Raw genomic sequence first — 13,591 nt, 5'->3', positions numbered from 1 at the left:
TAGTTTAGTTTAGTTTAGAGCTGAGAAGTTGCTGTTAATCATAGAGACGACCAAGTGGACGAGCATCATTTTGTCCTCTCTGACATACAGCCTTTAGCCATTAGCCTTTGTTTGTTAATTTTGTTTCAAGCTCTTTTGCTGCCAACAAACCCACTTGAAATCTGAAAAAAGAGCTTACAACCAGCACTTGAAGGCAGCAGCTTTAACCACCACAGAGCAAAACGCTGTTGCTGAGATGTGGACCCACTGGATTCCACATGAATGTTAAAGTCCTCTTATGTAACTTGTAATCAACACCAAAGACAACATATTAACCCAAATAAACAACCAGAAACCAAGCCTTAAGTAGTAGGCTACAGCTCGCAGATGAAGGACAATAGCAGTTAGGCTAACATTACGCTCCAGGGGCCGTATTATAGGCGGTTGTTTTGCAGGTGTAAGTGGTGTCTGCGACTGAATGTCCTTGAGTTACTTCTGGGTTATGAAAGCTTTCTGGGAACTTTTTTGAAATTTTTATCAGCCCTATCAGAAGGAAAACCCTTAGTCCTATTATGAGACAAGTGTAAACAATTTTTTTCTGCCCCAGGCAAAGAATGAACATGATATTTATTTATGCTGAATAAATATTATCAAGATCGTTTTGTTCTTTGAAATTATGCCGTGGATAAAAAAAAAAACACAGGTCACCTTCAAGAGTTGTTTTCCAAACGAAGGAGCCAGTGTGCCAAGTTAATATGACCTAGGGTTTTCTTTGTGCTTCCACCTGATGTATCTGCTTTTACTTTTTATTTTTCTAATTCAAGTCTGTGCTGCAAATCCTTGAAGATTAAACTCTCTCAAATGATGATGGTTTGCATGGTTAGCAAGTTCAAACATGCTCTGTATAAGATACTGACAGTCGTATGTATCACACAGTCTTGTTCAAATTGCAAAGCTTTGCTCATGGGATTAAAGTGAACAAGATTCTGCTGTTACATTTGATGTGAATCTGCTGTTCCAGAGTCAGAAATCATTTTGTGTCTGTAATGGTCAAGAGAACTGAGTTGTGTGAAGGTCTAATCTGACTGTAAATCTGCGGTTAAATTTACCACCTCAAGCATGGGATTAAGGCAAGGTTGTGTAACAGAAACCTGAAAGGGATCAGCACCAGTGAATACAGTCAACACAAGACTGCTGCACCAGGAGGCTGCCTATAGAGCTCCTGTTATCACACCAGGTCTTGTCATTCCTGTTTTGTTTCTTTTTCTTTTTTTGACCAACCTTAAAGAGCTCTTTTTATGTTAAAACCATGATGGTCTGATTTATAATAATAAAAAGTGCTTTAACATGCACTGGTCTGTGCAGTCCCAGTGTAAAGGTCAGATCAGTTCAAACACTTCATTCTAAATTCATGGCTGAAGTAGAGATCACTGATTCATAGAGCTCGTAAATGTGACCGGGATCTCGAAGTCAAAATTGATTTCCTGAACATGATAGCATCAATCCTGTTCCAGACCACTGGAATAGTAAAAAATCCACTCAGTGTTTAGCAAAAGCATTTCCCTTAAAAAGGAAAAAAAATTGACATGACATCTTTAATAAGAGCCAAAGATTTTTGCTCTTTGATGAACTGCCAGTCACCTCTGTCTGTTTGTAATTATGAGACATTGTCACAAACGAAGAATACAGCAGCCACGGCACTGTACTGCTTTGCCTGAGCTGGATAAAAGCCTGTAACTGTGAAGGACGAATATACTGTACAGTACATGTGCCTTTACATTTCTCTTGCAGCTAGAGGGTGGGGAAGTGGTGGTAGGGTCTTGGCCCTCATTACCATAGCAACAGGTCTCCATGTGGAATAACAGCTGTGGTACAGAGTGTTATGGCGTTTTTGGCCCATTGCCCAACAGCTCCCTCCCCCAGGTCTTCTTTATGTCTCGCCCTTCACTTTCTGCCCCGGTCCAACGTAAGCTGCTGCACACTGTGCGAATCTTATTACACGATGACGAACAAAACACTGGGGCCCAGGAGGCCGAAGAAGCCCTCTGATTGGCTGATGGGAGGAGGGCCTGCTGGTGAGTGTGCACATCCAGTGAGACGTCTTACATAACAGGCAAGGTTTCCCTTACTAGAAAGAGAACACGGAGGGAAAAAGTGAAGGCCTCGTCAGATGGCTCTTTGTTGCTTCTGTTTCAAAACACCTTCCTCCATCACCCTCCAGTGCCTCTTCCTGGAAAGCGCCATCTTTGAGACACACACATGTTCAGTCACACATATATAGGCAGCCAAAACAAACTCTACATAGGGGAATATTTAATCTCTACAAAAGATCGACATGTATTTATTCCATTTGCTTGCACATGTGTAGGTGTGTGTGTGTGTGTGTGTGTGTGTGTGTGTGTGTGTGTGTGTGCTGTAAACCTTGAAAGATAAGTTGATTTTCCAGTTATGTATTGGTCCATAGTATAGGCTATACTCACAGCTGTATAAGGCGACCTCACATTTAGAGGCAAATGTCTGCAAAAAGACACTCTGTTCCCAACAGCAGGAAAACTGAATTAGAGCCATATTTGGAACATTTCAAATCTAGTTCAAATATTGATTTTCATTTGCAATTCCGCATTTCTACCAAGGTCCTGAGAGCAAATAATGTTGCACTCTTTCACATTAACAGAAATTACATAAAATCTTGTTTAAAAAGGATTTTGACAAGTGAAATGACAAAATTACCATCAAAACCAGCTGTAATTTAAGCACATGGTGTATCCAGTTTGTATCCCTGCTAGCTGAACTAAACCTCCCTTTATATTTAGAAAGAAAAATAGAAATGCTGCTTTTATGCAATCAGACTAACATGACAAACCTTTGTAGTCATGTAAGCAAGTATGATTAAAGTACTTACAGGGATCTTCTTCATGAGATCACTACCTTATTTAGTTTTCCCTCTGCCGTGTAAACCTGCAAAATCTTCGGAAATTAAAAATAGTATTATTTGTAGAATGTCTGCTGGGTGTGAGAGCAGATCCTGCAGTGTGAAATTATTCCTACACGGTGGAGTTATGGGGATGTGTGAAAACGCTTCTGATGCAGTTTCTGGAGATTTGTAATGAGAAAATCATATGTTTTCACACCAGCCACAGAGCACACCCGCAGATTTATTGACATACATTGACAGGGGAAAGAGGCAGTAATTAGGTGACGAGAGCTCATGTAGTGTGTTGTTGAAATGAAAGCCAGCACGCTCTTCAAGCTCAGCGGCTCATGATAGAGACCGAACGGAAAATGTGCCTCCTTTTGCTCAACGCTGAATGAAGTGAATCTTTTTGTGCGCTCAGCCGATCTGTCTGCCCTCTGTGCATACTTACTTTCTGCAGTGCAACTGCAAAACAAAACCAAACAAGGTCACCTGGAACAGCTGCAATTACTGACACAGAGAAATTGAAGAAAGGCTATGAAGCGTGTAGTGAAGGAAACTGCTGTCCTCAGGGTTACACTTTATGATCCCTTTTGATGAAGGGACTACAGCAGCTTCGGTTTAGTGCATTTATTGATGTGCTGAGTGGGACACTTTCCTCATCTTGGATGTTTATTTGCCCATTCTTCTTCTGTAGGAGATTGTGGTCCAAGTAAATAAACTGTAGCTCCATTCTGTTCATATGTCTCCGGCTTGTATAGTGTTATATTTGCTTTCTTGTTAATTGAAACCTACTTCTCTCAGCTAAAACAGCGAGGAAAGAACTTTGTGTATTTGCATCAGTTTGGCACATTAGAGTCAGTTCAAACAAACCGAAACCAAACAGTTCATCCCCAGGTTTGCTTCAGTTGTGCTGCAGCTGCTGCTGATATGTGACTCATCTTTACAATGAATCTGAAATTTAAAGGCAGTATATATACATATACTCTATATATAATGTACATTTGCATAGCCATCTGCATCAGCTCAGCTTCTTCAACACTTTCCATCATTTCCCTTATTTTCTTCAGGTCACAGATTAAACATTTGTTAACTCAACTATATAATTCTTATTTTTAATCATTTCTTCTTTTGATTATTTGGAGGCCCATAAGGTTTCTGGAATTTAGCATAAATGTCTATTTTTCTGGCTTCTTTGACAGAAGCAAATGCACTTTAATCTGTACTCAACTACATATGATTCTGAGTGTCATAACACTGACATTTCATGTTGAGGAGCCCCACATTTCACCTGAGCAACTGTATTATTGCTTAAGGCAAAAATGCTTCAACCCTATATCATAGCAGGAGAGCATTTATATCTGCATAGTAGAGTCAGTCAAAGCAGGTTTGTGCTTGTGTTTTGTAAAAAAGAAAAAAAAAAACCTGTGTGATGTGTTTTCTCAAATGTCCACATATGCAGATCCTAACCTTTGGATTCTTCTTTACGTCATATGATTTTGTTTGACCCTATGATTTTTGCCACACAAAAGGTATTCATGGGTTATATCTCATGTCCTCAATACTCATCTCTGCAGTCAGACATGTACCAATACAAGTATCAACTTGTTCAAGAAATGCTGAAAATGCAACCAGACTTTTTTATTATTATTATCACCTACAATTACCATAGTCAGATCAATAAAAAGGTAACATTTGAGATAAATCTGGCCATTTTATTTGTAAGGTGATTCTGCAGGTCACTGCATTTTAAGCTTTACTCCACAGAACAGCCATTAAGATCACTAAACGCACGCTCCAATGGATCTTGTTTGCCGACGGTTACACACTGCCAGGAATACTGTAAGTGATATCTAATGCTCAGCAGCTTGTATAACTGACCACTTTTATACACCTTAAAACAAAAAGGAAATGGTTTAAAAAAAAACAAATCTATCACTTTAACTGAAGACAGATCCATGTTCAGACGATTTAAACGTTCACTTTGACTGAGAGAACATGTCGTACTCAAAAATATTTGCCATGGCATGCTCTCTATCACACAGGTCAAAAATGAGGCAACATTGTCCCGTGTTTTGTTTAGATAAGAGAATCTACTTGTGAGAGATTAAAACGTCTGTGTTGTGAAGGTGTGAAAAAAGGAAACCACAGAAACAAGCAAATGTATGTGGAAAAGTTTTAATTGTCAAAGCTTGTTGTGTAATTGAAAGGCAGACAGAACTTGCTAAGACTTTCACATAGAAACAAGTTTCCACATTTCTTTTACAGAAAGTTGAAATACAGAAAACCACCAAATGTGGCTAAATGTAAATGTGACGTACAGAGTCACATTTCCCTTTTGTGACAAAATAAATCCCACAGAGTTAATGAAAAAAAAAAAAAAAAAAAGGTAACATAAAAGTGGACAGAAACATGTAGAAAAAAAAAAAAAAGTGTAAAGAAATGCTTTCACTTGATGAAGCTCCTACACATTTAACACCAACAGACAGAATAAATAATATTATGTGGAATAAACAGAAGAACAATTCTTAAGAATTATCACTCCGCACAGCTCGAAATACAGATGCACTGTACCAGAAAAAAAATAAAATAAAAAAAAAATAATCGCCCTCAGTCTCACTTGTCAGTAATTTTAGGATAGAGTTCCATCTAAAGTGCAAAAGGACACAACTTGAGTATTTGAATATCCCTCAATCCAAAGTTAATTGATTTTAACCCCATGAGCTTTAGTCCCTCAATACTTGAATTTTGACAATCCATGGAATTTTGGCAGATAAAACCCTGACCGATTAGGATTCCTAAAGAAAAACCGGTAGAAATGCTCACAAATACACAGTGCAACATTCCCTTGATTTTTGCCCAGAAAACTGAATTTTTCTCTATTCATTAACATGCAAGTTATCCCTTTTTTCTTTTTTGCTTTTTTTTTTGCTTATTAAAACCAAACAAGTTTTCTCAGGCCACCTTGATATCCCTGATACTGCCAACAACCTTCCACTAACAGACTGCTCTTCACCCAAATCTATGAGCAGAAAAAGGGGAAAGAGCATAGGAGGAGTAGATAGACGGGAGCGGGGAGGATTGTCTTGCCCGTACTGAACTTTTCATTCTGGAGGCACGATAGCCTTGTGCCTGGCAAGCATAGCCCTTCTGATTTTACAGAGAAGTGAGAGAACGACCCCGAACAGGCCATGTTCCTCTACTCTCTTTGGTCAGTCTATACATTATGTACAAAGAACACTCGAGACTGATGTGCTCCCTCAGTTAGCGCGAGCCATGCGTGTTTCTGCACCAAAGTAGTTGAGCATTGTCTGGACGAGCTCTGGAAGATCGTAATCATGTTTCCAGCCCCAGTCTTTCCGTGCATTGGAGTCGTCGAAGTTCATTGGCCAACTGTCAGCTGGGGAGGTACAGATAGGGGAGACAAAAAATCTCATTTAAAAAAAAAAAAAAAAAAAAAGGAACAACATGTTGGTTTGAGTTCATTTTGATGACTCGGTAATGACTTGATGATTTACTTGAGTTCCTGTTATAACTACATTTCAGCTTGTTACAGATAACAAATTACAAAAAAAAGGAAAAAAAAGAAAAAAGGTGACTAACCAATTGCCTGTCTGACGGGGTCTACATCATACGTGACCTCCAGCTCGGGCATCTGCTTCTGGAGCTCCTGGGCCAGCTCCTCGGGGGTGAAGCTCATGGCATTGATGTTATAAGTCCTCATGCTCAGAGTGTCAGTTGGCGCCTCCATCACCTCCAGCGTGGCACGAAGGCAGTCGTCGATGTACATCATGGGCAGCCGCGTGTCGGGTTTCAAGTTGCACTCAAACTTTCCGCTTTTGATTGCATCGTGGAAAATCTGGACAGCGTAGTCTGGTCAGAGACAGAAAACAAATGTTATTATTGCACCAGTTTAGAAATAAGTGCAACAGTGCTTAAGTTTATTATTATTATTTTTTTTAATATTTAACGATACTGCAATTATGAAAAACCAGACTGATGACAACAGACAGAATTTGAGTGTAGACGTGGGTATGGTAGCTGTTCAGACACGTAAAAATATGGAGATAGTGCATTGAGTTATCTGCTGGCCTAAAAATACAAGCAAGTCATGACAGCTCTCTGGAATAAGTCAGTTACATAACAAACTTGTGACAGGACAGGAACGGTACAGGAATAGACATCATTAAAATTGAAACCTTGTATAAGGTCTGAATTCCATCTCTCTCACCTGTTGTACCGCCCCCAGGCATGGAGTCAGCAGAGATGATTCCTGGGTAGCGCAGACAGCGGAAATCCAGGCCGTAGCGGTGGTGGTAGTACTGTCGCAGAAAAGGAAGAAACCAGTTATTGATAAAAATCCCGCCCCCTCCAGTCCCCATGTAAGATTTTCAGTGGGTTCTCAGATCGGATATCTACTCTGTCGATTATTAATATCTGAGATCTCACCTCTCCCATCAGCTCTGCATGGACTTTGGAAACACCGTAGATGGTGCGAGGTCTCTGCACACAGAGATCTGGCGTAGGGTTACGGGGTGAAGTAGGACCAAAGGCACCAATGGTGCTTGGGACAAACAGACGAAGTCCGTGCTCCGCTGCGATGTCCAGGATGTTGTGAAGCCCTAAAGAAAACAAAAACACACAAACCTTCAAATTAAGATATTCCCAATTTAAACCAGTATTTAAGGGAACATTGTTGCTGTAACGACTTGGCACTAAATTGAAATCAGAATTTCACTCACCGGTGATGTTAACGGAACGCGCCAGGGCCACGTTAGCCTCTCCAACAGCGCTGAGGAGAGCGCTGTAGTGAACAAGCCAAGTGATGCGGTTGTTCACCACAATTTCCCGCAGGTTCTTGTAGTCCAGGATGTCGGAGTAGATGAAGGGGCCTGATGGTGACAGATGATTGAAGGTTATATAAAATCAACTGTTTGAGTCATCTTGTATATTTATACTTATTTAGAAGCAGGAATAAATTTCATTACCCAGCACAGACTTTGTCTCTATTAACTTTTTCAGGGCGAGTACCAAGTTTCTGATAGACTGCTCTTCTGTCTTTCATTATTACATCAGTTTTTCTTAAAATTAATTCAGTAATATCACTCTTAATATATTAATGTTTGTTTCTTTCACATTCATTTCTACGTGTATTTTTTTCCCCCAGACTTCAGTCATGTAGATGGTTGGAGCCTGTTAACTGCTAAATTCATTAGATGTTTTGACAGCTTATTACCATACACTGACAGAACAAAGTCAACACGTGTCATATTTTGATTTGGGGTAAATTTATAAAACAACATTTTTCAGGAAAATGTGAAAATAAATGAAAACCAGTATGAACCGACTGGTGTTCCTCATCTGGTCATTTCAGACAGAGACAAAAAGGCATTTCATCACCTCTTCCTGCCCTGTATTGCCAAACACCTGAAATGCCTCTGGTATTAGCCCTAAGAAGAACTTTGTACTCTGTCATGTGATGAAACAAAGAGGAGGAAGAACGTTCTTAACATTGTTTTTCACAAAAGCATATGCGCAATGTAGGTAGTCGGATACACCCTTGAAAATCCAACTGCTTTGAAAGCAAATATAAAAATATATATAGTGAAAGCGTGCACATCTGGTACTGATGAATTTCACACGGCCAAAGTCAAGTCTAATACACCACCATCTGGTTTACTCACCGCTGTGGAAAACGTTGCTTGGAGGTTTTCTGATGTCAGACAGAATCACATTGTTCTTTCCAAACCTCTTCCTGTGAAGCAGGAAACCCAAGATTACACAACTTGAAGAAATGCATCAGAAACTGTTCTCACACTGTTAGAATGATATCTCACGACCCATTGTTGTTTTGCAGCTTGTAAACACATGATGTGCAAGGACAAATTAGAAGTCTTACCTCAGAAGTTTGGCGAGCCCCACCCCGAGCTGACCGAGGCCACCTGCCATTAGACGGAGAGAGACAGAAACATATGAAATCAGCAGCAGCTAATAATCATCAGCGCTGGTTTCCATGGAGACTGAAGTAAGTGGGCCATAAGAAAAAAATGGTCATGGCACTTAACGCCTACATTTTGTTTTCAAACTGGCATCTCATTCTGCGTTCATTGCCAAACCTGTTAGGAAACCTGCTAGACTCAAGTCACTGTGAAGCTCATAACTTAACTTAATCCTCAATTACGGTAGAGATCATTTAAAAACAATGCTGTCAGGCCTCTTTCTAAAAATAAAAAAAAATAAAAAAATAAAAAAACCCACTGTGCTCTATTATAGTCGGCAGATGTTTACCAAAGACCCAAAAACAGATGCTGCGTACCTGTAATGAGCACCTTCGGGTGGTCTGTTTCTGAGAAGGACACAGAGTGGAAGCTGGCATCAGAAGTCACCTGTCTGGGGGAGAAGCTGATGTTGCGAACAGCCACCGTTAGGGGCTGGCAGCCACACCCAGGGGTGCTGAGCAGGGCCTGTTTGGCCACCTTGCTGAGGGTTCTGATGACAGCCATTTCGGTACCTGCAGAAAAAATAAAAAAATAAAAAAATTTGTTAAATGTGTTCATGCTTTGGGGTAGTTTCAGGGCTGACAAATTCCACCTGTATCAGCAAAATTTAGAGCTATTTTTCTTTAAGAGCAGAAGACTTCTTATTTCATACGAAAGGAGTCCCACAAGTTTATTGAAAGCCACTTTGGAGCTGACATTTGAATATGAGACTGCAATCATCTGGTGGCCCCTTTCACTGTATTTTTTGGCCAAAGCATGAAGATCTGTGTCAATAGCTTTGGGCTCCTCTCCAAACCCAGGGCGCCAAGAGACACACAGAGGATAGACTGCAAAACTGGGAGTGTGGAAACGACTTCATTTACGACCCCTTTTCTATCTACAGTAAAATGGTGAAAACAGCATGAGAGGCAACAAAAAGTGTCAGCAGGGAGGACACGTAGGCTTCAGTTTGATGCAAATGACAGGCTATTGTTTTCCATATAGGCACAGCGGAGCCTCAAGCGCATAGCAACACAAAGACTTTATCCTCCGCCTTTCACTCAGAGTCTAGTTACAAAACTTAAACGGGACAATGCTGGAGACGTCTCACGTGCTGGAGACGCACAGGGCTGTACAGAACACATGGAATATGAAGGCAGCTCTCTAAACTACATTACTAGTTCCATAAAAGACGTTAACCGTGAATTATAAGTTTATTCTAGTCTGTCCGTGTTTCTCAATTTGTCCATCACTGAACCGCCCCAGCCTCTGTGCAACACATCTACTCAAAAGTGGACTTACCGAAAGAGCAGGGAGCTTCCAAAAAAAGGAAGGAATGGAATAAGTTGAGTGTATTTATACTGCCCTGCCTTCAACGAGAACCAATCAGGAGGAGAGGGCGTACAGTGCCACACAGCAGCAGACGACAACAGTATCAAGATCAAGTCGATAATGACGGTAACGGATTTGGAAATATTTTTTGGCACATTTTAGCAAATTAACTGAGTGATCTATATCTTGAACTCCTGTGTCATTTGGAGTGAACCCCCCCCCCCCCCCAAAAAAAAACAATACATCATAATATATGCTATATCTAAATAAAGCATCAATGTTATTATAGAGAAAAATTATACATTAATGTAAAACTTGACAATTTTGCACGAAAAAGCCGTGTGATTCTCATCCATCATATATTGATTGCACTGACCCCTCGCCACGCTCACAGCATGTGCTGGTCACTGTTGTGCCAACACGCTTTTACGTGCCCACCACGTAAGCAGGTTGGATAACAGGGGGATCAGAGCTACTCCCCCTTTGCTGGTGCGGCGTGTCAACGTGGATGTTTTTAAAAAATTTTTTATATATATATATATATATATATTATATATATATATATATATATAATATATATATATATATATATATATAAAAATATATATATATATTATATATATATATAAATATTATATATATATATAATATATATAAATATTATATATATATAATATATATTATATATATATATATATATATAATATATATAATATATATATAATATATATATATATATATAAATTATATATATATATATATATATATATATAAATATAATATAAAATATATATATATATATATATATAAAATATATATAATATATATATATATATATATATATATATATATATATATATATATATATATATTAAAGAAATGTCTATAATTTAGTTCCTTGATGACAGGGTCGCTGCTCTCCATTTAGCTTTGCTGATTTTCCATATGATGAAAACGTTTAAGAGGCTGACAAAATCCTGAATGACTGAGAACCATCGGCAGATAGAACATATTCAGGAGAGGAGGCCTGTGGTTGGCACTCAGCCATCCAGACAAATGGAACCAGGCCAGTGCGCCGGAGTGAAGCTGTCTTGGCACAACACGTCACTGTTACACTATAGCATTTAGGAGGGATCTTTGCCTATGCTAAAAAAAAATAAAAAGGGGTCGCAGGAGCAGCACGTGTTCACGGTAGGCTAAATAAATATTGTACATATTGATAAATTAAACTAAAACATTAATTGATTTTTTGTCTCCACGTGCGCGCGGACTAATACAGGAAATATAACGGAAACAGTTTACTCACCGGTTGATATAAAGGAGTAAAAGCAGACAAAAAATCCTGTCTGACTGGCTCTATGAGAATGAGATGCAGTTTCCTCCTCTGAGCTGGTCCTGTGGCCTGCAGCTTCTCTGCCCTGATGTCTATGTTATCTCCGTCCAGTGTTGCATCAGCTGCGTCTTCTAGCTATATATCAGCGGCCATCTGGTTTCAGGGGAAGCCGGCTTTCTCTCGGATTGGTGGAGGCTCGGAGGTGCGGTCCTCCCTCACAGACCACTCCCACAGAGCGTCACCGACACCCTGCACCCACCACCCTGCAGCCCTGCTCATCCCGTCTCGTATCAGCTCAGCTCAGCCAGGCTGCAAAGACTGTGAATGCGTCCATTCACTCCCGGTCAAATCTAAGACCACCAGTAGGGTTTTACGTGGTCTCCAAATAACTGACCCTACACACATCCGTGGAGCCACGTGGCCATGTTGCCTGGCTCTGTGTGTCGAAAGTGTAAGTCTTAGGGTGTAGGCCCTACACTGTAGGGAAAAACAAAAAGTGGAAAACAAGCTGATGTCGATTAATCGATTAATCATGTGTATTCAAAATGTCATAAAATAGTAAAACGTGTAGACCAGAGCTTATTTGATATATATATTCTTATTATAGTCAATATCACCATTCACCTTTTCACATTTTGTTATGTTGCAGCCTTATGCTAATATCATTTAAATTATTTTCTTCTTGAAATTGAGCTAAGTTCTTGTTTTCATGTCTGAGATGTTTCTACACTTTTATTGGAGTCTTGAGGTGAAAAAAAAAGACTTTTTTATTTTAATGTAAGGCTGCAAGATTACAAAATGTGAAATAATTGAAAAGGTCTGAATACTTTGCAAAAGCACTGTATGTATATTTAAGTACAATATATTAAGTCACAATTTATGTCTAAAAATGTCTAAAATGTAACTGAATCAAATATATGTTGGGTTTAACAACTAAGCATTAGATGAAGCCACAAGAAGAGTGAATATCCATCCAGAGATGGCTTGCAACCTGCAGGGTATGAGGTGCTACAAGTCCCCAGTCTTTAAAACATTCAGGTCCATAACTCTGTTCTCTAGCATCTCCATTCCATCACATTTCTGATGCAGCATTTCCCACAAAAGATTGACAGATTTGTTTTCTTTATATTTTGAATTTGATACAAGATTCTAAGGATTTGAGCTGCACAGTTTATAGTTAACCTTTGCATTGATGGGTTAGTGGGGTTTTCATTTTCTTTTCTATCTCCTGTTAGTTTAGTGTTGATATTTGTTTGACAATAGAATATTACTGTGTGGCAAAATCCCACCACAGTGAAACAGAAGAGCTTCTTATTCTCAAGCAGATCATCAAAAACAAATAGGACCCACTGAAACAAATGAGCTCACGTGTTTCTAGAGGCCTATACAAATACTGAGACAAGTTGATGAGTAATTTAAATGTAGCTGGACTCCACATGAAGCAAAACAAAGGACAAACCTAATGATTAGATAATTAAATCATTGTGCCCACGCTGCAGGTTTCTGTCACCTGGCATTGAAAAGGAATGCTGAAACTCTACAGCCTCTTTGATTTGAATGTAACAGAATCCATTCATGTTTTCTGGTGGCCTAGGTGAAGGTATGATGTGAGCATGTACACACTCTGTTTGACTTTGAGGTTTGTTTGCATTAGATAGAGGAGGTCCACAGAGGTTGAGGAGTGTTTCTAAGTGGAGCAAGCAAAGGGTGGGCTTAAGATCTGTGCCGGCGTGTGAGTGGTGGACAGGAGCACACCCCCCCTCGCCTGTCATCACAGGGAAGGAAATGACTAACTCAAAAACAAGTTAATCTGCAAACTGACACACTTTTTCTAAAAACAAAACCGGGATATCTTCGAAGGAAAACTATGATCACAATCTGTTTATGAAAATCACCATTGTTTTGCCTGAGATAGATGATGATTTGATAACCCAGGTCCTCTATTCTTCACTCCCAGCCATCATGAGAGGAAAACGACACCTGATAACTGTGAGATGACACTGATTTCTCACTCAATGTGCCAATAGAAAAGGCATGAAAAGTTTTAGGAAATTC

The 13,591-nt window shown here is 39.5% G+C and overlaps 1 protein-coding gene across 2 annotated transcripts; it reads right to left on the bottom strand.

The window, feature by feature from the left end:
- Positions 1 to 5,055: 5,055 nt before the first annotated feature.
- tdh (L-threonine dehydrogenase) lies at positions 5,056 to 11,665 on the bottom strand. Of its 2 annotated transcripts, none has more exons than XM_056363311.1 (9): positions 11,510 to 11,665; positions 9,210 to 9,404; positions 8,793 to 8,835; positions 8,578 to 8,648; positions 7,636 to 7,785; positions 7,343 to 7,515; positions 7,125 to 7,215; positions 6,497 to 6,766; positions 5,056 to 6,293 (listed from the first exon to the last, which is right to left on the bottom strand). In XM_056363311.1, exons 2-9 carry the CDS (start codon positions 9,394 to 9,396, stop codon positions 6,154 to 6,156), a joined length of 1,125 nt encoding a protein of 374 aa, XP_056219286.1. In that variant the 5' UTR covers positions 9,397 to 9,404; positions 11,510 to 11,665; the 3' UTR covers positions 5,056 to 6,153. The 2 variants fall into 2 exon arrangements, with proteins under 2 accessions (XP_056219286.1, XP_056219287.1); XM_056363312.1 differs by lacking the exon at positions 11,510 to 11,665 and adding an exon at positions 10,174 to 10,324.
- Between the last annotated feature and the right edge of the window lie 1,926 nt (positions 11,666 to 13,591).

This window comes from Seriola aureovittata, chromosome 19 (genome assembly GCF_021018895.1).
Source record: "Seriola aureovittata isolate HTS-2021-v1 ecotype China chromosome 19, ASM2101889v1, whole genome shotgun sequence".
Lineage (NCBI taxonomy): Eukaryota > Metazoa > Chordata > Actinopteri > Carangiformes > Carangidae > Seriola > Seriola aureovittata.
Note: the sequence above shows the minus strand (reverse complement) of the source record. Positions and strands in the feature narration are given on the sequence as shown.